Source organism: Canis lupus, chromosome 7 (genome assembly GCF_003254725.2).
Source record: "Canis lupus dingo isolate Sandy chromosome 7, ASM325472v2, whole genome shotgun sequence".
Classification (NCBI taxonomy): domain Eukaryota; kingdom Metazoa; phylum Chordata; class Mammalia; order Carnivora; family Canidae; genus Canis; species Canis lupus.
The window spans coordinates 17,113,990-17,141,090 of NC_064249.1; the positions used below are offsets into that span (position 1 = coordinate 17,113,990).

At 41.5% G+C, this 27,101-nt stretch overlaps 1 protein-coding gene across 1 annotated transcript in view; it reads left to right on the forward strand.

The window, feature by feature from the left end:
- The window catches only part of TSEN15 (tRNA splicing endonuclease subunit 15), an 87,841-nt gene extending 61,298 nt beyond the window's left edge, over positions 1-26,543 (forward strand). Inside the window, exons 2-3 of the mRNA XM_049112150.1 lie at positions 22,434-22,509; positions 26,109-26,543. Coding sequence (XP_048968107.1) covers positions 22,434-22,509; positions 26,109-26,344 — 312 coding nt within the window. The 3' untranslated portion in view covers positions 26,345-26,543. The remainder of the gene's footprint in view (positions 1-22,433; positions 22,510-26,108) is intronic.
- Positions 26,544-27,101: the final 558 nt, after the last annotated feature.

Consider the following 27,101-nt stretch of genomic DNA (forward strand, 5'->3'; position numbering starts at 1 on the left):
TTTTTTTTTTTGAACCTCCATGTTCTCAAACATGAACCTGGAATACTGTCTCCCTCAAGGGTTCTATGAATCAAAAAAATTTATTGTTTGTGAAAATGCTTCAAAAAATAGAAAGCACTACTCAAATGAGAGCAAAGTGTTATTCAATAGACTACACCACATGGTTATTTTATGGAAAAAATAAAACCCAATGAATATTACATTATTACATTATATATACTCATATTCTCATCACTTCATTCATTCACCCATTCATCCAACCTATTCATTCATTCAGCAGTTTTTTTTTAATTTAGTGGGTTTTCTTTTTTTTTTTTTTAAGATTTTATTTTTCATTTATTTGAGAGAGAGGGAGCATAAGCAGGGGGAGGGGCAGTGGGAGAGGTAAAACAGATTCCCCACTGATCAGGAGCCTGACCTGGAGTGCAATCCCAAGACCCTGAGATCATGACCTGAACAGAAGACAAATGCTTAACTGACTGAACCACCCAGGTGCCCCTCATTCGGCAAAGTTTTATGAGATAACCAATCTGGGCTAGGTGCTGTGTTGTGCTAGGTAGATATAGGAACAGCTCAGATATTATTCCTAGTGAGCTGACATCTCTTTAGGGGAGGAGGACACTGTAAACCCATAATCATGCAAATGCAATTATAATTACAAAGTGTGCTAGGTACAGTGAAGAAGTGTATATGGCCGAGTGAGGATAACAGTAGAGGGAGCACAAGCAGGGGTACATAAATGTTAAACTTAGTTGAGTTGAGTGACTTGGGACAAGGGCCTCTGAGGCAGCAGGAACACAGGGGGAGCCTTCGAGAAAGTAGAGCACTTAGCAAATTCAAAGACCAAGAGGCCAGCGTAGCTGGAACATAGGAAAGAAGGATCACATTGCCAAATTCGAGCAAGCAGGGCAAGAATCACAGATGCCTCCGAGGATTCTATTATGAGAGAGCTGGGAAGTTTGAGCCTAGTGGAGGAAGTACAGAGCACTTAACAACACTGGGAAAATGAACTTACTAGAGAAATGCAGTAATATAGTTGTGTGATCCATTTAAGTTAAGATAGGATAAACTCATAAAGATTCTTATCTCTTGGGTTGTGGGATTTCTTTATAGCTATGTTCAGCACTTAAATGCAGCCATATAATTTAATTTTGACATTGTTAGTTGTAACTTTCCACTTTGTACTATTCTATATAAACATTTCTACATGTTTGTCATCCATAAACTTGTTATGTTTAATAGCTGTATGGTGTTCCATCATGGTTTCCATCAGGATATTTCTGGCCCTTCTACACACTGGTGTGGTTTTGATTCTTTATAGTTTTTGTTTTGTTTTGTTTTTTTGGTTTTTTTGTTTTTTTTTTACTTAAAAATAGTGCTGCTGGGAATCTTTTTGTTTTCTTATGACATTTTCTTAGGTTACAGTCCCCTTGTGAGTCACTTCTTTGCATGTCAGATGGCTGCTCTGATGCTCCCAGTCTTCTATTATCTCCCGCTTTCATTTGTCTGAATATGAGCAGATTCCCCTGGTACCTGCACTCCAGAGAGTTGCAGGGAGGGGGCAGGGACAGGCAGGAAGAGGAACATCCTCATTAGAAGTACAGAGACTACAGGCAGTTGCATGAATATGCTTTATCCTCTTGGGTATTGCCTATGGCAGGGGTTTGTTCTGCACTGAGAACCTCCATGGCCCTTAGCCTGATAGGGAGCCCATTCACCTCTCTCACTTTGCAGTCTCCCTCCAAAGCCTATGAAGTTCCTGGGGGATGCTGTATGTGGAACAGAAAGTGTAAGGTGTGGCAATGAATGGAATTGTTGTTAGCGGGAAGTGATTGTGAGAAAAGGCATAAAACCTCCCTGACTGTAATTAACTCAAAGTGATAATTCTATCATCGAAGGCAGATGGTTCCCTGAGTGTCAACCCTTTAATTTATTTCTTTACTTAATATTTCACTCTGAATTTCGAGATGTTGTTTAGAAATTGGTCAAGGACCAACTCACCAAATCAAGCAGGTACCAGGGAAATTCATCCAGCAAACATCCCTTTCTTGCCTGATCATAGATCACCTGCTGATTTGATCCCATGTGTCTCTTAAACACTTACTTTTAACATGGGTCAAAAAGCCCATGGAACAAAACAGAGTAGCTGAACTCATTGGATTTGGGATAATAGTTTAAGTTCAGTTCTCTGGAGAAAAATATTCTATTCCCTGAGTCAAACATAGTATCACATAATAACAAGTTAGTTCAAAGTTTTTGAAACTGGAGAGTAAGTCCCAAAGGTTTCTCTATTTTATCAGAGCAAAACAAAAAAAAAAAAAAAGACAAAAATGGAATATAATAACCATTTTGTCCTCTTAATCAAAAAGAGTATGTAGGGGAGAAGACAAAATGATAGCCATTTTGATCAGAACCACCATCACTGACTGTCAGTAATATCTACAGTTAATAATAATGTTGTGAAACAACTATGGAATGTTTGCTGTGTGCCAAGCACAGTGCTTTACATTTTACCCTTATCTTGCCCCTATGAAGTCAATTTTCTCAAGGTCCCACAGCCAGTGAGTGATGGACTCAGGATTCAAAGTGTGATCCCTCCAAAAAAAAAAAAAAAAAACAAAACAAAAAAAAAAACAAAGTGTGATCCCAAAGCTAGTGCTCTTTACCTCCTCTCTACCCTCAATGGCTGGAGGCAGGTGGGTTAATAGGACAAACCCATGCCAGGGGGCAGAGCTTGGAGATCACCAGTCCTGTTAGCCTCCAATCTGTCAGGTGAGTTTATGTACATCACACAAACTCCTTTAGATTCCACTTTCCATGAAGCAGAAAGGACTCCTATTTTTTTCTAATACCCATTGTAAGGACATGCTAGGTAGTGGTTGTAAAAGTTCTTTGATAATCAACCATAAAATCCTCTAGAAACAGAGGGCATATTATTTGTGATTGCTATGATGATGCGGCCAGATTCTTGTATTTCAAATATGAGGCACGCAATAGCTGCTGTGTGGTAGGGTTGCTCAGCAGGGTTGAATTTGAATGTCACATCCAGTGAGCTTGTGGTTCAAAATTAATCGTCTCATACACTGACATGCTGGGGAATCAGAGAATATACAGCCAGGAGGCAGCCAGAGTCATGTATGTTGTGTATATGACTTGATTGATGTGGTGACAGATGTATTCAAAGCATTACTAGGCTCCCTCAACAGACCTCCTTCTAGGAAAACTGATGGTTGTGGGAGGCTCCCTCCAGCGGCTGCAGGCTGGGGATTGATCACAACAGATCACGAGGTAGATTTCTAGAACAAGACTGAGAGGTGGAGCAGGAATCGGGTATTCTTCAGTGATCTTGGTGACTTTATTCTGTCCCAGGCTCCACCATGCCTCCAGCAATCAGCACATCTCAGGTCTTAGATTTCTAGATGTTGAAAAATACATTACACAGCTGATCCAGGCAGCAGGACATGGGAAGCCAAGGCAGAAATGTCAGCTATATTCCATGTAAGCCCAGCACACTACTGAGTCTCAAACTCCAGGGAGACTAAAATCTCTTAGAAAATTTGTCCAGGGGTGCCTGAGTGGCTCAGTGAACGGGCATCTGCCTTTGGCTCTGGTCATGATCCTGGGGTCCTGGGATCGAGTCCCACATTGGGCTTCCTGCAGTGAGCCTGCTTCTCCCTCTGCCTGTGTCTCTGCCTCTTTCTCTGTGTCTCTCATGGATAAATAAATAAAATCTTAAAAAAGAAAGAAAGAAGGAAAGGAAGAAAGAAAGAAGAGAAAAGAAAGAAAAGAGAAAATTTGCCCAAAGGCAGATTTCTGGGCTCCATTCATAGAACTCATTATTTCATTATTCTTAGGTGGTGCCCAGGATTCTGCATTCAAACAAACTCTTAAGTGACATTGATGAAGATATGTACAATTTTTATTTTTAAGGAAAATGCAGTAGAAGAGAAGAGAGCTACTGTGATGAAAATTAAAAAGCTAACATTTATGGAGTGCCTGGGTGGCTCAGTTGGTTGACCAGCTAACACTTGATTTCAGCTCAGGTCATGAGCTCAGGGTCATGGGATTGAGCCTTGAGTCAGGCTCCATGATCAACGTGAAGCCTGATTAAAATTCTCTCTTTCTCTCCCCCTCCCTCTGCCCTTCCAACCTGCTCACACACATGTGTGCTCTCTCTCTCTGAAATAAAAAAATAAAATCTTTTTTTAAAAAGCTAATATTTATTGATTACTTACTACGAACCAGGCAGTCTCCTATACATAAATTACCATAAGACATAAAGTGCTATATATACAATAACTCACTTAAACCTTACTACAATCCCGTGAGATATACAATATTTCCTCCTACCAGCAACCTATCCCCAAAATATGTCCCAAACCAAATCTTTTGTGTTCCCCCACCAAGTCTGTCTTCTCTGGATGACACTGTTTCTGTTCACGATCACACCATTCTCCCAGTCTAGGCTCAGACCTACAGCCGTCTTTGAACATACCCTCCCTAGGTGGCTGTGAGAGAAGTTCACAAGTTCCCCCCTGCTCTGTTTTTATTCTTCCAATACTACCACCACTATCAGTACCCCAGTTCAGATCCCTTTTCACCTCATGGTGTCTGGACCACATTCTGGAACCTTCCTGACTAATGTCTTCGTCCTTTGTTCATCTTGTGGCTTTTTCTTACAGTGGTTCTGGGATATTGAAACCATATTATTCTTTAGCTCAGAATCTCTCATGATTTTTATTGCCTACTAAAAGGTTCCTCACTCAATTTCAATATGAGGGGGCGGGGTGGTAGAGTTTTTACCCACACCACCAAGAATTCTCAGATACCAACTGGGTGTCCTATAATTCAACTCATTTCTGACACTATCTACCCAGAGAGAGCATCAGATTCCACAGGTTGAGGACTCAGTACCTCAAGACTTCTCTCCACTTTAGACACCAATTGCAAGTCCAGATTGTCACCTATACTCCTGACAGACTGGCTATCAAGAAGATATTCTGTGACTTTCATCTTGGGTTTGATTAATTTGCTAGAGCAGCTTATGGAACTCAGGTAACCAGTTTACTCATTAGATTACCAGTTTATTACAAAGGATATTAAAGGATACTAATCAACAGCCAGATGAGGAGATACAAAGTGCAAGATCCTGAACAAAGGAACCTCAGTCCTTGTGGAGTTTGGGGCCAGACGTTGGTACGTGGTTCTGGTTCATCAACCTATAAGTTCTCCAAACCCCATCCTTTCAGTTTTTTATGGGAACTTCATTACATGGTCATGACTGATGAAACCATTGGCCATTAGCAAATGAACTCAATCTGGCCTCTGTTCCCTCCCTGGAGGAGGTCAGGATGGGATTGAAGGTTCCAACTTCTAATCTTGTGGTTGGCTCCTCTGGTTACCCAACCCTATCCTTTGGAATCTTGGGCTTTCCAAAAGTTACCTCATTACCATAATAAAAACACCTTTATCATGTTCATCACTTAGAAAACTCCAAGGATTCTAGGATCCCTGTGTCAGAAATGTGGAAGAAGACCAATTATATATTTCCTATTATAAAGTACAATATCACACCTACTAAATAAAGTGCAAATGTATAGAATTCAAAGTCAGATATAAGACCTTCCATAATCTTATTCCATATTATTTGTCTGGCCTTGCTACCTAATAATCCTTTAAAATGTTCTGCTATTAAAAATAACTAAATAAAAAATAAAAATGTTCTGCTATTCACAGGGTTGACTTTTCCACTGGGCACAACAGGCACAATGCCTAGGGCCCACAGTGCTTTTTTGGGGTCCATAAAATGTGTTCATTTCTTTCAAACCAGAACAACAAAAGATATTTTCCAGCTTGGATTATATTCATATTTATACCAACACAGTTATAAAACATAACTTGAAATACATTCTATGGAGGAAGAAGCCAATGAAAGCAAAAGCACCTAGGGATCATGAAAGTCATAATGCTGCCCTGGCTCTTCATTCATTCAACCAATGAATATTAATTGGGCTCCTACTATTTTTCAGGCACTGAGCAAACAGATATGGTCTCTATCATCAGAAACTTTAGATGCAACTGTTAGACAAGTAAACGTATCAACATAATGACTGTAAATTATGATACATGTTATGACTTGAAAGAAGGGGCACTGAGAGAGAGAGAACATTGGCAGGAAGGAGTCCTCTTGCAGATGTGGTGATCAAAGGTCTCTTCTGAGGAGGTGACTAGAACCTGAGAGTTGAAGAATGAGAAGGAGCCAGCTCTACAGAGAGAAGTGGGAAGAGCATGTCTGGGTGAGACATGGAAATCTGTGTTGTTGCCCTGTTCTCTGCTTCAAATGAAGGAACCTCTTGTCTTGATGCTGTCCTGTCCTTCTCAAATGACAAGACAAAAACAACTTAGGAATGAATATGATGTCCTTTATTCAAGGGAGAACAGTCCATGGACTGGGTCAGTGCTGTGCCTCACTAGCAGTAGAGCACTCTTCCCAAGGGATTTTGGGCAAGAGTAAGTGTTACAGAGCATTAGAAAGGCAACTCGATACCAGGGCATGATTGGCTTGGAGTTTGGGGATTCCCTGATAAGGCTATCAAGTCTTATTTTCTAGGGTAAGGTAAGCCAGCTGAAGCTGAACCAGAGAGTGGGGATTGGCACATGTTAGGCTTCCTTGACAGGTGTTTCCCATCACTGCTGGCTGACTTAGGTTTCGATTTGGGATATGGGCAGGGCCCCTGGGGTAGCCACCATTTTGTAGATCCCCATACACAAATTAACTTTTCATCCTCAAACAAATGTGAACTCTTCAGCGTCCATGCTTTGCTCATACTGCTCCCTCCTCTTTTTTTTTTTTTCCTGCTCCCTCCTCTTAAGAGTCTTGCTCTCTCTGCCTTCCTTTCTCTGTTACTCAAAGCCCAATTCATCCTGCAAGTCCCAGTTCAAAAGCCACCACCAAGGCACTGTCTCCATGAGACCGCCTCTCCCTAGACCAGCTGAAGTGCTCATGCGCTCTTTTGAAAGCCCTAACTCACCCAGGTGCATGTCGTCTGCCACCTTTTTCTTTCGTATCTCTCTCATGTTGCTACTTGCCAGGAAATTCCTTGAAGGTAAAGAATTTTGTATCTTAGCATTTTTGATGCACCTCCATGGTGACCTTCACAAATTCATTAGCAACTTACTACAAATTTTCTGGCTACGTGGGAAAATGAATGAGTCCAAGGCAGAGTGTCTTCATGTTGTATCCCTGCAAATCTTTCCTTTATTTCCTTTTGCAGACCAGGACAGCTACGGCTGTAATGAGACCTTGCATATTTAACGTGAGGCAGAGAGAGGACGAGGAATGATGAATGAGCTTAGGAAGACGTGTGGCTTCTGCAGTGACACTAATAAATGGAATGTAGAACCCAACCCCAACATCGGGGACTGGAAACTGGCTACAAACAAGCAAGCAGAAAAATGATCGTATGTGTGTATGTGTGTGTGTGGGAGGGGGGGCACTGTATGCAATAAATGAAAAGATAAAAAGCTGCATGCTGCTGACAGGACAGAAATGTAGGGTTTTACATGAGGATTGTTCTATTTTTTCTTTTTCTTGCCTTAAAAAAAAAAGGGAATCAGTCTCCAGAGATTTTTACACAGTCTGGTAGTCTGTGTCAGACAAAGAGCTTGACATTGTAGGTGGTCCCCCAGCAGGCCTCTAAAGCAGAGCTGTTATGTAGAGAACTGTCAGGCTGGGTGCAGCTGCAAACACAGCATCTGTGGGAGTGGGGTAGAGTGGGGTCTACAGTGCAATGCAACAGGGAGACAAGGAAACCATTCTCCCGCTAAAACATGTGTTTAAAAAATATATTGTCATGCTTTTGGTCGCTGGATTCTTAAAAGATGGCAAGTGAAAGATACTTCATTCTTTCTATCAGAAATGCAAAGGAACAAAGCATGATTCTAAAGACAAAGTTTTTTTTTGTTTGTCTTTTGTTTGTTTGTTTTTAAAAAAGGCCATCAGAATAGCAGGAGCTGAGTGAAGGGCGTGACTCTCAAGCATTCTTGACCAACTTGTTTTAAGATTGAGCTTTAACAAGATGTTAAGGTGGGGTGATAGTGTTGTGGGGTCTGCAGAGGATCAGAGCCACTTATTGAACCATGCTGGCATGAGATTGGGGCGAGGGATGGGAGTGAGCAGAGCTCCCTGAGTGTAAAAAGTGATTCAGGTCAGAGGGCCTCCAGGGCTACACAGGGAGTGCCCTGGATTGAGCACCACTGCTTTCTATCCCCTGGTTGTCAGCTGCTCATTCATGCAACAGGTATTTGTTGATGCCCTGCTAAATGACAGATGCTGTCACAGACTCTGGGGGGATAGTTGTGAATAAACAGGGCAAAAATATCTGCCCTCATGGAACTTACATTCTAAAGGGTCAAGAATATATTATTATGTTGTAAAGATTCTAAAGATAGTCTCTAGATTATCAGTTAAAGATGAACAATTAAAAAGGTAACAAAGAAAAATGCCCCGTATATCAGATGGTGGTGAATAGTATGGAGAAAATAAAGCAGGGAAGGGAGATTGGAGGACTTATAGGGATACAATTTTAAACAGGGTCAGCAGAGAAGGTCTCACTGAAGTGATGGTTTTTGAGTCAAATCCTGAAGAAAGTGAGAGAGTTTAACCTATGGATATTTGAGAGAAGAATATTCCAAGGAGAAACAGCCATGCAGATGCCCTGAGGCAGGACATGTCTGGTGAGTTAGGGGAATACCAAGGAGAAGGATGTGACTGGAGCAGAGAGAGAGGGAAAGCATTAAGGAATGAGTCTAGAAAGATCATGGGGGACAAATCAGTAAGGCCCCAAAGACTTGGGAGGGGCCCAAAGTCCTTATGTAGAGATGCCCTTGGACAGACTGAGCTACCTTGTAATGATTTGTAAAAAAATGTATCTATCCTTACTCTCCTTTTCAGAGGACTCTGGAATGGTCCAACACTGTTTCAACATCCTCCAATTAGAGCTGTCTGTTGGACTTTAGTCAAGTGACTAATATGGTCCAAGGAGAACTTCGGCATTTCAAGTGCTAACTTACCCAGTTTCAGGCCTGAGGACCCCAGTGGTAGAGCTGGGGATCTTCATGCCAAGGGTCCACATGATATATGAATACAAATACTCTCCTTATATTTTCCCAGAATTTCCTCAGAAATAAAGATTTGCAGTAACGTCCGTGGTGGAAAAAGCAGCACAGTTATTGTTTTTATCAATATGTTGATCTATTGCTTTTTCTGCACCTGCGGAGATGATCATGTGGGTTTTGTCCTTTATTCTATTACTGTGGCATATTACATTAATTGATTTTTGAATGCTAAGCCAACCTTATATAAATTCTACTTGGGGATGGCATATAATTCTTTTTATATGTTCTTGGACTCACTTTGTTAAAATTCTAAGGATTTTTGTTTCTATTTTCATGAGAGATACTAGTCTGTGGGTTTCTTTGCTTGAAATATCTTTGCCTGACTTTTATATCAGGGTAATCTGGGCTCACGGTATGTGTTTGGAAGTGTTTCCGTAGCCTCTGTTTTCGATGTTTGTAAATCATTAGAATTACTTCTTTTTAAAAATATTCAGTAGATTTACCAATGAATCCATTTGGGCCTGACTTTGTCATGGTAGAAAGATTTTTTAAATTTTAATTTAAATTCAATTTAGTTAACATATACTGTATTATTAGTTTCAGGGGTAGGGTTTAGTGATTTATCAGTTTCATATAACACCCAGTACCCATTCCAACAAGTACCCTCCTCCTTAATGCCCATCACCCAATTATCCCATCTGCTCACCCACCTCGCCTCCAGCAACCCTCAGTTGTTTCCTAGAGTTGAGTCTCTTATGGTTTGTCTCTTTCTCTGTTTTCCTCTGATTTAATTTTTCCTTCCCTTCCCCTATGTTCATCTGTTTTGTTTCTTAAATTCCACACATGACTGAAATTACATGGTATTTTTCTTTCTATAACTGACTTATTTCACCTAGCATAAACCCTCTATTTCTATCCACATCTTTGCAAATGGCAAAATTTCATTCTTTTTGATGGCTGAGTAATATTCCATGATATATATCTTCCCATATATATATAGGAAGATTTTTAAATTACTAATTCAATATTTTATTTAATACTCTATTGAGATTTTCTATTCCTTCTTTATTTAGTTTAGGTAATTTGTGTCTTTCTAGAAATTTGTCCATTTCACATAAGTTGTCTGACTTGACACAAAGTAGTTCACAATATTCACTTATAATCCTTTAATTTTTTTGTAGGGATGGTGGTAAAAATTATTCCCTTTTTTTTCTGATTTTGATAATTGGTATCTTCTCTTCCTATTTCTTGGTTAGCCTAGCTAAAGATTTATCAATTTTGTTGATCTTTTCAAAGAACCAATTTCTTATTTCATTGATTTTATCTGTTATTTTTCTGTTTTCTACTTCATTGTTTTCTAAATATTTGGATTTAGTTAATTCCTCTATTTCTATTATCTTATGGTAGACCTTTATTCTGTTATAATGTAGGCATTTATAGCTATATAGCTTTTTCTGTTTTCTACTTCATTGTTTTCTAAATATTTGGATTTAGTTAATTCCTCTATTTCTAGTTTCTTATGGTAGACCTTTATTCTGTTATAATGTAGGCATTTATAGCTATATATTTCCCTCTAATTACTGCATTAGTGGTGATTTTTTCCCATAAATTTTTATATGTTGACTTTTCATTTTCGTTCAGCTCAAAATATTTTTAAAATTTCCTTCTGGTGTTTTTGTTTGACAACTGGGTTATTAAAAAGTGTTTTCTTTAATTTCCAAGTATTTGCTAACCGCCCCTCCCCAAATTCCTTCTGTTGTTGGTTTCTAATTTAATTGCATTGTAGCTGGAAAATACACTTTGAATGATTTCAGATCTTTTAAATTTATTGAAACTTGTTTTACGGCCTAACATACGGTCCATTCTAGAGAATGTTCCATGTGTGTTTGAAAAGAATGTCTATTCTGTTGTCATTGAGTAGAACGTTTTACAGATACCAGTGAGGTCAAGTGTTATTTACATTTTCTATATGCTTGCTGATTTTCTAATTGTTCTATCAATTTTTGAGAGTGGAGTATTAAAATCTCCAAATGCCATTTTTGAATATCATCATCTCTTGCTTAGGTTATTGTGATATCTTAGCATGCCTTGTCCACTCTCCTGTTTTATTTTTCTCCCTAGGACTTACCGTCATCTGGCCTAGTTTATATTTTACTTATATGCTAGAATAAATAGGTCCCATGATGGCAGGAATTTTTGTCATTTTTCATCACTGCTCTATTTCTGGCACGTTTAATAGTGCCTAACACTTATTAGTCACACACAAATATTTGTTGGATGAGTAAAGACATTACAAAATAAATGGTACCCCCTATTCTCTTGGGCTAGTGCAAAACTCATCCTCCCCATCTGGAAGAGATCTGAAGTGGGTCAATACTACTGGGAGCACTGAGATAAATTCAAGGCAAAGGGTGGGAGATATAAGGGGTACCTATGCTTTTGGTCACAAATGGAGACTGTCCCTCTCCCCATATGCTTTTCCTTTGGATTTATCCCTCCTTCCATTTTCTAGTCATAAACATGGTAGGTACTTGAAAACCAGGCCTGCATGTAGGTCTTGAGGAAATAGGCCACCATGCTTGATTTTAATCCAGGCTATTTGGCTTCCTTCTCCAGGCAAAGGAATCCCACTGACATCAGGTGGCCCTGTGTAGCTCATTGGGGATTAATTCCCAAGTGGAAAGGGCAAAATTTCCAAGTAATAAATAGAATGGTTTTCTCCTACATATAGGTTTCGTTCCTGAACCTGAGAGAAGTAGGTAGCTGTTCCAAGATGAGGTGTGCAGGATCCCAGCCAAATATCATTCCATCTTAGCAAAACTGACACTATCTACTCAGATGTACACCTGAGGTAGCTTTTAACTTTTACGTTTATCCTGCTTTGGAGGGCTATATTGTACAACAACATCAGAAAAAAAAAAACAAAAAACAAACAGTGAGTGTTTGGCATGTGATATGTTTTATATGTATCTGGTGTATTAGATATTTTACATATCTGTATGCTTAATCAGTACAAAATAAAAGGCTGATTAATATTTTTTTCTTTTACTCATTAAAGTTAAGGCGTACCTTTTGTAAACTGTTCTTATAAGGTCTCTATAACCAATTGGAGCTCAGAGAAGAGATCTAGGCTGGAAACACCAATTTGGGCACCATGTATAAACACATGATAATTAAAGTTGTAGGAATAGATAATATACCCTAGAGAATGGGAGGAGAGCAGTACCTAGGTCAAAACTTTGAGGAATTTACCGTGGAATGGCTACGTAGAGGATGATGAGCCTGAAAAGAAACAGAAGGAGCATCCAGAGAGGTAGGAAGAAAACTGGGAGGATATTATATACAGGGAAGTATTTGTCACTTTCTGAAAATTTAGATTCTCATGACACACCTGGCTTTGGGGGAGTCTAACTCTTAGTAAAGTATCCGTCATTTAATCATAAATTCTCTTTAAGTGGATGATCTTGAAATTGTTCTTGACACTCGATAGATAGTTCAGTCAGAAGTATCTAGACCAAAAAAAAAAAGAAGAAGAAGTATCTAGACCAGACCACTGGAAAGATGAAGAGTTTTGTGTTATTAAGATGCTGTGTTTTCATCAAAATTATTTTACTTCCAATTCTTATAACCCCCTTGAAGTGTGACATACCCTTTTCTGATGGCCTATTATCCATCTATGACTTTTGACATTCAGGTAGTAATCTGAATACTCGATATCATTGAAACATGACTAAACATGATTATACTAATATACTAATTACTTTATACTTTATTATACTAATAAAGTTGAATTATTAGTTCAGCATTCCCAGGAATAAAATTATTTCTTAGTTTTGTGTTTAATATTTGTGGCAATAAATTTTCAATGATTTTTTTTATTGCTTTAGACTCCGTATCAAATTTATTTGTAAGAGTGTGATTTTATTTTTTTCGTCCACTCACTCCTTCATCCGCTAAATGTATATTAAGTGCCTACCATATGCTAGATGCTGTAAATGTTAGGATGCACCAGGAATGGTTCTCCCTGGTGTGCATCAGAACCACCTGGTAATCTTATTAAAAATACATATGCCCCAATCCCACCCCTCATATCCAGCATGTCCAGGGTAGTTTCTAGGAGCTTCCATAGGCTGTGTGATTGTGAAGAACAACAAAGTTTTCAAATTATTGGTCTATGTAAAAAAATGTTAATGAGAAACTTAAATGTAATGGAATGTAAGACGTGTCAAATAGAAGTATGCAAAAAAAAAAAAAAGAAGTATGCACGGGGTAGATTGTATATTAATTTTATTATAGTCATATCTTACTATAGCAATAGACTGTATATTCAACAATAATATTGCAATTTTTAAATATAATGGAATTTTATGTTAGGACTTTAAAGCCTTAGAAGTATGATTTAGTTTCATTAATATTGGAGACATTTTTAATGTCTTTATAAATGATCATAAAGGTAAGAGAATGCTCTAAACATACAAATGTCATGGTATTTGTGCACATAACTTACTTTACTAGAAATGAGGAAAGCATCTGGCAGTTCCTACTTAAACACCAGGGGGGAGCCTATTATATGGTCATTATGAGACTGGGCCTCTCATGAATGAAAGCATTCTTCCCTTTTCTTTTTTTCCTTTGCAGCCTGTTGATAGAACAGGTTCAAACAGCATTGCAGGAATATTCATAGCAGTTTCTATTAAAACCTCAGCAATGATGCAATGTGCAAAACTCTGAGTTTTATATTGAGGGAAACAAGCTTTCTTTTAAAGAATAGTTGGCATTTTCTCCTTCAAAGAAGATACTCATTCACCATACCACTCACAAGGAAACTTAGATTGTGAGGGACAGATCAGCTCCACTTTGATTGTAGGGAACCCAGGATGTTCTTTGATTAGAAGACTTAATAGGGGCACCTGATGGCTCCCTTAGTCAAGGGCTAGACTCTTGATTTCAGCTCAGGTCATGATCTCAGGATCCATGCCCCACATCAGGCTCCATGCTCAGCACAGAGTCTGCTGGAGATTCTCTCTCCCCCTCTCTCTTTGCCCCTCCCCCTGCTCTCTCTCTAAAATAAATACATAAATAATTTTTTTAAAAAGACTTACTAGGAAGAGATGTAGATTAGAAGCAACTATTTAAGAAATTTAATTCAAAAATTGAGTGAAAATAGCACACAGAATTAGAAAAAAAGTTCTATTTCTTCAAAATGTTGCTTCAAAAGGTCCCTTGGTCTCTTGAATTAGCTTCAAGAAGTGCAACACAGCACTCATCAATCACCCACATTCCTGATCTTCCTCTCCTTCCTGAGCACAAAGATAGGCTGTGCTTCCCAGCCTCCTTTGCAGGCTGTATAGTCATACGACTAAGTTCTAGCCAAGGGAATGTGAGTGTGAAGTGATGCAACATACACCTCTTCTAGGTTTGACTCATAAAAAAGTCCCACTGTGGTTCTCCATGCACCTTCTCTATTAGCTAGATAACAACACCCAGGCAACCTTGAAAGTCACAGGTTGAAAATTGCAGGGCCTCTGTTTGCCTGGGTTCTTAAATAACTGTATGGAGCAAAGAAATCCCACCCCTTCTCTTCACCATTTCAATGCCAATGGGCTTTGAGAGAGAAATAAGCTTTCACTCTTCTAAGCCTTGGAAATGTTGGGGCTTGTTAGCAACTGCCGTTAGCCTACTTTAACTAATATAAGGTATAAGTAGATATAGGTAAGTCTGTAGCATGAGAACATGCACTGTCCTATTTTTCTGGATCCAGAGCCCTGAATATAGTCCCATAATTCTCCTGCACAGGTGGTCTTTACCACAATCCCCCACTGAGAAAACCCTCTAGAAAAGAATCCTCTGGCTCCAGGGGGCAGTACTTAGGCTCTCAGGAGCATTCCAGTCCTGCAAGGACAATTCAAAAGCCAACATTTCTCTTGACCTATGGGACATTGTCCTAGCAGTACACAGAGGAAAAAAAAAAAAAATACCAAGAAATTCTTACACCAGAATTTGGAGTGAACAAAACTGGATAGAAGGAAACCAGGGGGCATAGCCACAGCAGAGCCCAAAATGCAGCAGAGACAGAACCAGAACACAGGACCATCTTGTAGGTTCCTTACTTTTTACTTTCACCTGCCACAGACTGGCATATGCTGTCATTAAAATCTAAGAGAAAATCCTCCTGGCTTTTAAATGTTTTACTGTATGGAAGTCAGATAGCAAATTGCACAATGTTCAAAGTCCTAGTCCTTATCAGTTACAAAAAAATAGATTTGCCTTCCCTTTTAAGATGATGATGGAGCCCTTTCTAAACATCTCCTCTCTCCTATGGAAGCCAGCCTCTCACACACCAACACCTTATCCACTGAGTGATCACTTTCCACTGGGTGGCTATTTATAGTAATGCTCATTCCAAATATAATCTCAGTGGATATAGAAACTATTTAAGAATTTGCAACCTGACTTTATTTTTAATTTTGCCTTCGTTCTTATCCAAAATATTCCTCTGTTTAAAAAGAGTCAGTAGGCCCAAAATGGAGTCACTTATGCTAAGCCCCACATCACCAAACCCAGAATTACTACTTAACATAATTACAGTTTCAGCCTCTCCCCAGAATGGAATCTTAAACTGATCAATGTGGAATTACCCAGTCAGCACTAGTGGGCTAATCTGCCTGATAGTTCCCTGCCATCCCCTAAAGAAAGGTGACCTTGGGCAGCCCAGGTGGCTCAGCAGTTTAGTGCTCCCTTCAGCTCAGGGTGTGGTCCTGGAGACCCAGGATTGAGTCCCACGTCAGGCTCCCTGAATGGAATGGAGCCTGCTTCTCCCTCTGCCCGTGTCTGTGCCTGTGTGTGTGTGTGTGTGTGTGTGTGTGTGTGTTTATGTCTCATGAATAAATTAAATCTTTGAAAAAAAAAAAAAAGGTGACCTTAAAATAAATTTTTTTTTAAACTGGGTGAAATGGTAACCAAGCTGCAAATGATACTTTTGATTATTATTTTTGAACATTTGGCCATTTATGATTTTGAAAGCTTAAGGAGGTGTCCTTCTAGAGCATCGGTTCTTAATCATTCCCGTTAAGAAGCTGTTTGATGATGCACATTAACTTTTGCAACAGATGGGAAAAAAAAGAAAAAAGAAAGGTGACCCTACCACAACCAGTTTGTTTTATGCTGGTGTAACTTTCTTGTCCTGCTCCCTCCTGTGTGTAAGCACCTTTTGTTTTATTGTATGACTCCTTGGAGCTCCTTTCTATCTGCTAGATGGGATGCTACCTAATTCATGAATCACTGAATAAAGCCATTAAGATCTTTAAAATTTACTCTGTTGAGTTTTGTATTTTTATTTTAAAGATTTTACTTATTTGACAGGTAGAGAGCCAGAGAGCACAAGCAGGCGGAGACGCAGAGGTAGAGGGAGAAGCAGGCTCCCCGCAGAGCAGGCAGCCCAGTGCAGGGCTCGATCCCAGGACCCTAGGATCATGACCCAAGCTAAAGGCAGACACTTAACCAACTGAACCACCCAGGAGTCCCGAGTTTTGTTTAACACCTCCAAGCCTTAAAACTCTTCAGCTATTTTAGGTACCTCTCTCTCATTCCTAGTCTGTTCAATAAAATAGCTACCATCCACACAGCAGTTACTCTGCACCAGGCTTTGTGCATGGCCTTCACAATACATTAGGTTATTTAATCTTCACATGAGATAGTATTATGATACCATTCTGCAGATTAAAAAAAAAAAAAAACAATTCAGGCACCGTAAGTTTAAGTAATTTGGTCAAGTTCACATAGCTACTAAAGAGCAAAACCAGAGTTCAAGCCTGACCACTCTGAATCCCCAAACCTCCACCCTTAACCATAGTATCCCACTGCTTCTACTTTCACCCAGCAAATTTTTGCTCATGAAAGACAACTCTTGGAAGAGTAGTTGATTCTTCAGAAGGTCTAATGAATAAATACCCATTCATCAGAATTTCATGTATGCACCCTTTTCTTCATTCCAGCATGGTGGCATGTGGAAACCTCTTACCATGGTGCTGGTGTTTGCTCTCAAAGCTACCTCCCCTCTCTACATCTTAGCAGCTCCCTGGCATGGTGAGATCCTGGGGCTGTTGCCACAATCTTCCGGAAAAGAGAAGCTTCTTGGCTCCAGCACGTTCTTAACGCTCGGGGGAAGAGCTGTGGGGCCAATCTGTCACTGAGTCTATATTTAGCACCATCTGCCAGGAATATTTCAAGCTGCCTATTTTAGTACAAGCCGTTTTGTGCAAATGCCACTGTTCTACCACTAGTTCGTGGGAAACCAAGGGCATTAAGTAGATTTTCTGGTGTTTATGTTAAGTGTTATGAGTTGGCCCTTCAGCCAACCTTCAAATGAGAAAGGGGAGAGATGGGAGGCGGTGTTTTCCCAGGGTGTTAGTCCCAGGGGCCCACATTTTTAGTGGCTTAAAATCAATCCAAGAGTGGCAACTGCAGAGGAGGTGGTGGAAGTCTTGGCGGGAGGAAAAGGAAATATAAAAGGCCCAAGACTCTTACCCAGCATCCCTGAGGACATATGATGGCCTTGCCCATTTCAGAGCTCCCCACTCTGACTCCATAAATTATAGACCATTACAGCCTTAACCAATCCCCCCTCCATGCAGCTTTGTTGATCTGGGTCAGTGAAAGACAAGGGCTCCCATTTCCTGAGGGCTTCCCTTGTGCCAGTTTGCAGTGGTGGCTCAGACATGCACCATTCATTTTGTCCGTATGACATCCCTATGAGGACAGTTTTACTCCTAGTTCCATTTCACAGCTAAGGAAACTGGGGCTTATTGAGTTTGAGGGACTTGCACAGTCAGATTGAGAACTCAAGCCCACCTAAAGCCAGACACCACGATCTTAACCATCATAATCATGTTGACCCATTTTGTGTGCCTATGCACCTAGTCTCCCTGTTTTCTTCCCCCAGCTATAGACATTGGATTTTTTGGCCTATATTTCCACCTCCATCTTATTTTCCAGACTCAAGGCTTAACTGCATTTGAGGAGTTCTGACTGTAAGTTTGTTACCATGCCCCCAAGAGGTCCAGCAACACCACAGTGAGGCAGTGGAGATCTGGGACTTGCCCCTGCCCTTGAGTTAAGTACTAGCTGGCAGAAGTGGTTTAGTAGCCGTAGGAGAGGTTGCCCTGGCAGCAGAGTTGAGTTTGACTGGAGATGTACAGAACCTGGCTTTCATCTGACAAGGACTTCTGGAAAAGGAACTGCCACCAGGGAGTGGCATGGGACTGGGACTGAGAAGACTGACAACAGGGTCAAGTTCATTAACTCAGGTGTCCTGGGGAACTTGTTAATCTTCGGAGTGGCTGAATCTAGGTGAATTCTTAATTGTGATAATAGGAAAATCTTGAGAAAATATATGTACAAACACACACACATATATATATATACATATATATGTGTATATATATTTTTTGTAAGCACAATTGTGTAAGCACAGTTCCTGAAGATAAACATGTTTCACTAAATCACCCTAGGATGAAAGGTAGAAGAAATGGCTACACACTTGCTGTGGTTTGGTAGGTTGGAAATAATCCTCCAAAAGTAGAGGGACTGCCAAGTGTTGAGTGTTAAGTGGCACTGAAGAGAGATTAGAAATCAGGTCTTCTAATAGACAATTTCATATCCCATCTGTTTCAATTATTTATTCCTATATAACAAGACATCCTTAAATCTAGTGGCTCAAAACAAGAACAAACATTTTATTATTGTCCCCCATGGATTTGGCAGTCTGAGCAGCTTGTGGTTCTCACTAAAGTCTCTTCTATAGTTGCAGTCACACAACAGTTGGGGCTGGAGTCATCTTCAGGCTTCCTACCATGTCTGAAAGTTGATGCAGGCTGTCAGCGGGGACCTAACCTCACTGTCCCCACACCTTCACGTGGCCTTTCCATATCACTTGAGCTTTGCATAGGATGGAGGCTGTGGTCCCAGAGGGAGAGACCTAAGAATGAAGTAAATGCTGTGCTGCCTTTTATGACCTAGACTTAGAAGTCACATTGTGCCCCATTGTAGTCCTATAATAGTCACAGACCAACTGAGATTCAAGAGGAGAGAACGTGGACACACTCCTCAGAGAAGTATCAACATCAATTTATAAGGGGGCCAGGTGCAATGGGATATACATTATGGTGACAACCTCTGAAATATACAACCTTTCATATCAATTGCATTGGACTAGAGGAAGGAATTAGGTTTGGGAGAAATTGGGCAAGGTGAGGTAGCTAGTATTTGAGTGCTAGACGGCTAGAATGGCAGTGGAGAACCACAACTCCAAGAAATTCCTTCACATGGTCAACGAATGTACTCACCATGAGCCAGAAACTAGCAGTACACACTGAATAAGAAACAAGGTTCTGGCCTTCATGTAGGTTACAGTCTGGTAGACTGTACTGACCAGCTACTCAAATAAATACAGAAATGCTGTTAGGAACTATAAAGTTGGGAAGGACATGGGCAATATTGTGAAGAGTGTCTATTTTAGATAAAGTGCATCGGGAAGACCTCTTTGAGATGGGAACATTTGAGCAGAGGCCTCAATGAATAGAGGTTGGGAGTGAAGCATGCAAACATCTGCAGGAAGGGCAATCCGGGCTGGTGGAAGAGCAGGTAGGAAGTTCCTGCAGAAGGATATGCTCGGTGCATTCAAACAGGAAGCCCAGCATAGCTAGAGTGCAGGGATTGAGTTGGAGAAAGGTAGGAAATGACATAAGAGAAGTTGCCAGTAGTTGTACTTAATTTGAGGCAAAATCCATTTCAAAACGTTGTTTTGTTGGTAGTTGTTTCCCTGAGTGTTAGGACAAATGCTCATTAGGAAGTATCCATCATTAACATAGGCTTCCTATTTTCTAAATGTAAATGACCACGTTTCTGTTGAGTTGACTGAATACAAATTTCAGAAAAATGTCTCTGACATGAATGTAGAAGCATCTGGCCACCCTCAGGGTACCTTCCCACCATTTACCACAGCCAATCTGGTCTTTGTCAGGGCATCTTTCTTTTCAGAGAGTAACTATGACAACGGAATGTGATGCCGTGGGTATGCAGCAGCCCTCTATTTGCACACAACATGTGATGCTATCCGAACACAGAATTATGAATCAGGATAGCATTGGCCTCTCCCTTTGTAGTGAGCAAGTAATCTGCTATTTGATTCAATGAATGTTTTGTTATTGGTTTTGTTTTACTGTGACTCTCTCATAACAAGGTAATATGTCCTATAATCTATAGCATCATTTCCCAAATTAATTTGATCAAGAGCTCTGTATTAGTTTCCCATTGCTGCTGTAACAAAATTATCATAAATGTAACAGCTTAATGACACAAATGTATTATTATACAGTCTGTAGATCAGAAGTTTGATGTGGGTCTCCTCAGGATAAGATCAAGTTGTCAGCATGGCCACGTTCCTTCTTGAGGTTCAATGAGAGGATCTAACTACTTCCTTAGTCATTCAGATTCTTGGTAGAATTGAGTTCCTTGTGGTTAGAGGAGTGAGATTCCCATTTCCTTGATGGCTGAGGGCCATTCTCAGCTTCTAGAGGCTGCCTGAATTCCTTGGCTCCTGGGCTCTTCCCTTATCTTCAACTTCTGCAATGATGAGTTGAATCCCTCTCAAACTTTAAGTCTCTCCTCCTTCTTCTTCCATCTCATCTCTCTTGAACCACAGCCATGGAAGATTTCCAACCTAAGGACTCATGTGTTAGATTGGGCGTACTTGGATAATCAAGGATAATCTCCCCATCTCAAGGTCTGTACTCTTAGTCATATCTGCAAAATTCCATTTGCCACATAAGGCAACATAGTCATGGGTTCCAGGAATTAGGGGGGAGTGTCTTTAGGAGAGACATTTTTCTGCCTACCACAACCTTCTTTCTCTAACTTCCATTAACCTAGAGCTTAAATGGAATACAGTTTGGGAAGCACTGCACTGCTCTACAGGTTCAAAAGGGCTGACTTTTGGACAGGAAAGACACTAATTCTTTAGGAGCAATGACAACAGCCAAGGCCTTGGGTGAGCAGGAGACCAGGCATGGATTGGATTCCACCATGTGGTTGGGCCAGGCATGGATTGGATTCCACCATGTGGTGCAGAGAAGTAAGGTTTCAGTGATGGGTTTACCTTCTTGTCTAGCCAGAGTATGAATTAGGTAGATTTTTGGATTGGGTCAGCCTGTCAAGAATTTCTGCCTCTTTAAAAATATATATATATATTTTTTATTTATTTATTCATGAGAGACACACAGAGAGAGGCAGAGACAGAGGCAGAGGGAGAAGCAGGCTCCCTGCAGGAAGCCTGATGTGGGACTTGATCCCGGGACTCAGGGATCATGCCTTGAGCCAAAAGCAGACGCTCAACTGCTGAGCCACCCAGGCTTCTGGAATTTCTGCTTCTTAATGCTGGAAGGGAGAGGAAGGGACAGTTTCTGTACCAGGTGCTTTTCTCAGTTACCTCATATAATGGTCATGCTAACTTTTGAAAGTGAACCCTGCATTTGAACCTATGTGTGACGGATTCATTTGGTCTCTCACCCAGATCCCTCTTTCTGGGATGGTGCACCCATCCTATAGTAGGAGTGTGCTAACATTCCCAGTATCCCCTTTCTCTAGAAATTACCCTTACAGCTGATGGGAGATGCCTCAGCTGTGAGGTCATGCCTCCCCAGTGCGTGCACACACACATACACAAACAGCTTCCCAACCCACAAAAATCTGGGCCTCATGCCTTATGGTGGGAGCATTTCTGTGATATCACTTATGTCCCAGAGTCCTCTGTAGATCAAGTCAGGCTTTTTCTGAGACCACATCCTTGCTCTACTCTCCCCTTTACTTTTCTACTTCCCTTTTTCACTTACAAGTTTTTCCTGAATAAATCAATAAATCACATGTCCTCAGAGGCAAACCTTAGGCTCTACTTCCCAAGGACCCAACCTAAGATGTGATAAAATTACTTTGTATATCAGGACCCACAAAATGGAGGCCACTTCAGTGGCCCTGCCCACATCACAAATGTGAAGCTAAGTCAGCCCACCGTTATAAGATGCACTTGTCAAGAAAATTTAACAAATACCGGTCACAATCCTCCAACTCGGCTTTAGCTAGCTTACCTTAACTTAAAAAATAAGACTCCTGCCTTATCAGGAAATTTCTGGCTTCCTGGCCAATCATGTCCTGTTTACTCACTGCCTCTACTAATGCTCCCTAACACTTGTTCCTGCCCGAAATCCCTTGGAAAGACTGATCCACTGAGACTCCCTAATTCCAGAATTCTTGTTTTTTTGCAGGTTCCTGACCTAGAATCAGACAGCACCAAGAAAAAGTCTGGAGAAAATGACACACCTGGTACATGTCCCCTTCCAGGTATGTGGTTGAACAAACTAAAGGAAGCTTGATTGTTTATTTGCAAAAGTGGGAGTGGGACTTCCATGTAGAATTCTAAAGACTTGGTCTGCAGAAAAGGATGAGAAATTGGGAATCCAGGGCATATACAGTGGTCCACGCCAGTGCAGTGAGTCCATGATACACATGCTGTATCCCTGAGCTAGCAAGTAGCCGACACACCCAGATCTGCCACTCGTTGCATAAGCAACTGAATGAAGTAGAGAGAAGCAATAGACGGTAAGGTCTCTGTAGCCAGGAGGTTAAGCAGGAGAAAGTTGGGAAAAGATCTCTTCTCAGTAACACATGCTCCATTGAACCCATCCAAACTCCTCTGGTAACACTTCTAGAACCTGCCTGCAGTTCCTAGGAATCTGTGGCCACAAGTCCTGCCCTGCCCCGGAAGAGTGACATTTCCAGTCAGCCCTTCTTCTGCCCCCAGGATGGAGTTCCAGCAGTCTGCTCTTACACTGGGACACGCCCTGCCTCCAAGAGATCTAGTGAACCTCTAGGTTAGGCCTAAATTATTTTTATTAATGTGTCATTTAAACTTCTACAGTAAAACACCAAGTATTAATCCATTTTATGTTAATGTTTAATAAGCCCTAAAACAAATTTCTGATTCAAACGCCCAAAAAGGCAAAAGCTACAAAACCAGGAAAATAAAGATTAATAATATGAATGAAATGTGACATGAGACTGTTTTGCCAAAACCCAGTCTCTCTTCATCTCACAATGTGGTGCTGACTGTCTGAGTCCAGCTCTTTCCAGATCAGCCCATCTACAATACCACCCGCCGGGTGCGGACAACCTCTCATGCTCAGCTTTCTTCAATTCCAACTACTTCTAAACCTTCCTTCTGATAAAATGCACCCTGCTGGGGGTTTTTTAGCTTTCAGCAGATACAAAAACATTTCTACATTAAGCCCAGCTCTATTCTTTCCTCGTTAGAGGAAAATAAATAAAGCAACTTTACTTGACATTAATGTGATCACACAAATGTGTCTGAAATCATGCAGTGATTGGATTAGACATTAGACATTCAGATAACTTAAAATATATAAGCTTGTAAGAATATATATTTATTATACATACATATGTATGCATGTATCTAGAGATAATCATCAACACTTAATGTTAACATAAAAAATTAAAACATGCTCTTAGTAAATTTGTGAATCCTTGAGGAAACACAGCTTCAGGCACAGCCTGATCTGGAATCCTGCCTCTATACAGCTTCATTTCTCCCTCTTGTGCATTTTCTCACAGCCAGAAAGAAATCAAATTAATTGCCTTTACCCTCCCCACTTGCCTATCTAACCATCATACTTATCTATTCATCTCTCTAGAACAGTCACCAACATTTATTGACCATCCACCATAACTACTTTTCCGCTTAAGAAGTCTGTAGATAATATTATTGTGATTGTGATTCCACTTTTGAGGTGAGAAATCTGGAGCTCAGAGAGTTCAAGAACCTTGCCTAAAACACAATTACTTGCCTCAGAGGCAGGGCTTTGATTCAGTGCTGACCTTAGACCCCACATTCTTGTTCCTCCTACTATCTCCAGAGAAGCTGAAAAGTGCATAGCACATAATAGGTACTCAGTAAATATGTTTTAAATGAACACAAGAACAGTGACCTGTTTGCATTGTGCCAGTCTGCCTCTACTCATAGCCTATGGGAGTTGGTCTCCCCTATAGACCCCACATATTGTCCCCCTATAAGCAGCAAGGCCCTTTAAAATAGAAGCCAGGGGTCCTCACCTCGCACCCCGCCCCCACATCGGGCTTGACATATAGTAGATGCCCAAATATGTATTCATCTGAATTGTTTTAAACTCTTAGGCAGTCATGGCCCAGCCTAGGATCTTTCTTCAAGGATTATCTAGAATTAGAAAAAGAGACTTTGAGGAAGAGAATGTTTCTGACCACACGTGTCACTGGCTAGCCTTGGGAAAGGAATGGGAGGCTTTGGCAGCCTCCTTCTGAGGCTGGACTCCAAGCCCCAGTACGTAACGGAGGTAAAGCATGTGATTCAGAAAGCAGCAAAATCATGGAGCAGCATGCCAACTTCAGAATCATTGAAGCAAGTGGTGTAAATGATGAAATTTAAAAGACAGAGACCTTTTTAGAAAAAGCCAGGGTATGCAGAAGTGACAGTGCCGAAAGCCAGGGTTTGGGTAGAAATGACAAGTCCTCCCCCATTCCCCTTGTAGGAGGGCCTTGGTGAGTGGCTTTTAAATGCCCTTTTAAGTCGCTGAAAAGAGCTGCCTGCTGGATCAGCTAAGGCTGGAAGTTCCTCGTGATCATTTGTAACATAATTGAGGTTCCCACATTCTTTCTGCCCAGGCTGCTTCTCGGGTCAGATAAAATGCACCATGGTGGGGGGTGCGGGGTCTCCGCAGTTTGATTGGGTTTATATTTCCCCCCATTACTGCCTTTGTTTTCTTGCTCTACCAGAATTGCCAGGCTCTCCCTCGCCCTGCCCACCCCTCATTGAACAGGAAACTTTGTTTCCTCCCAGACTCTTCACTGCTTCCTCTCTGTGCTGTTTTCCAGCCAGTGAGAGGCCCAGCCCATTGCTGGTTTGCGGTGGGCACTGGGCAGCAGACAGCAATTGAAGAGGTGCTTCCGAAGGAGTCCCCAAATGTCTGCTAAATCACCAGGGGTTTTCAGTGACTGGCACCCTCCAAAGCTGTGGCATCCTTCCATGCATCACTGAGGTCGGATGGAGAGAGCAAAGGAGCTGACATTTACACATGCCCGTCCATGCCAGGTACTGGACGAGGTGGCCAGTGGAATGGCTGGAATACTCACAGTCCCCAGTGGGCTCAGTACTGTCCTGGCTTTGCAAATCAGGGACCCCAGGTTTGCCTGAGACACAGCTAGGACAGTGACAAGCAAGGGCTCAAGTCTAGGTCCCTGGCCCCAGCATCCTAGTCCCTGAACACACCAGAGGACCTCAGTTTCTCTGCCCACGCCCCCACCCTTTGAAGGAAACTTGATCTCCCCTCTTCTCCTCCCCCCCACCTCTGAACAAATTGATGATTTGAAGAGTGTTGTTCCTGGGCAGCCTGGGTGGCTCAGCGGTTTGGCGCCGCCAGCAGCCCAGAACGTGATCCTGGAGATCCGGGATCGAATCCCATGTTGGGCTCCCTGCATGGAGCCTGCTTCTCCCTCTGCCTGTGTCTCTGCCTCTCTCTCTCTCTCTCTCTCTCTCTCTCTCATGAATAAATAAAATCTTAAAAAAAAAAAAAAAAGAGTTCCTTAGCTCTGCTCAGATAGGCTCCAGTTCAAACCCAGTGTCCATCCATGCTGGATTCTCCAGGAAACTTCCAATTTCGTACAATGTTATAATTTTTTAATAAATCAATTTTGTTACATTTATGATCGGTATGATTTCACTTTTTGCCATTTTAAGGCATTCCAAGTACAAAAATTCAGAAACCAGGAAAAAAACATTTTCTTGGATGCCAGGCCCTGATTTTTGAATCAGAAAATGCTTCTCTCTGTGATTCACACACCAAGTCTTTAATGAGATTGTCCTCTCTATCGGCATTTTTTTTTTTTTTTTTTAGAACTGTTCCAGGCCCTGGAAATACTGTTGTGCATCCTTCATGGGCTCACGGCCCCAGAATATTCCAGCCCCTTCTCCAAACAGATCTTTGACCACACAATCTCAACCTCCCGTCCCATACAGAGTCAAGATGCTTTTTTTCAACCGTGCAGCAGATGGAGCAGCCATTCTGGCCCTGAGACTCCCTCTCCAACCCATTCCAGGGGCATGTGGGGCAAAACCCTGGGTGGACAGTGAGGCTGGTTGCTATGTCTTGGTGCCAAAAAGAAAGCCCTTCCTCTCCGAGGTGGACCCCCTTCCGGCTGACTCCCCTCCCTCCCTCTGGATGGGGCTACACACGTGTCGGCCTCCAGCCCGGCCAGAGCCCCCTTTTCCCAAACCATGGAGTCATTTCCTTTCAGGGATTTTCTCATTAAAACCTTCCTGTTTGCTTTTGCTCTGGAGCTCCACTCTGACTTGCCATTTCCTTCCCCATCCCCACTGAGCTATAATTAATGGCCCAGCACCTTCCAGCTCTCCCTCCCGTTGCAGTTTTCCTTCCCACTCTCCTCTCTTGGCTGGAGTCTCTACACTTTGTACACATTTGTGCAAAGCCCCAGAGCTCCTAAAGCTGTGAGGGAAATGGGGGATCCCGCTCCTGTCCTACAAACTATCGCCTGAAGGATAAATTGGAAAGATGAGTGTCTACAAACAGGCACCAGGGAGAAAACCCTCTGACCAACAGCTTGTCCCAGATCTAACTGACACAGCAAGCAGAGCAGTGGGGGAATAATAACGTGTGATTAATGCACTCCGAGCTGCTCGACCCTGAGCAGCTGCTGGATCCCCCGGAAGACGGCTGTGGTCTCTGTGAAGCCCCTGTGTGGGGTGTTGCATGCACATCTGAGACCTGCTGACCTGGGGACAGTTTGCTGCTGTGGTCAGCGGCTCCAAGGCAGGACTGGGTGGGCCAGAAGAGGCCAGAAGGCATTGGGGTTTTCTTATCAAGTGATGG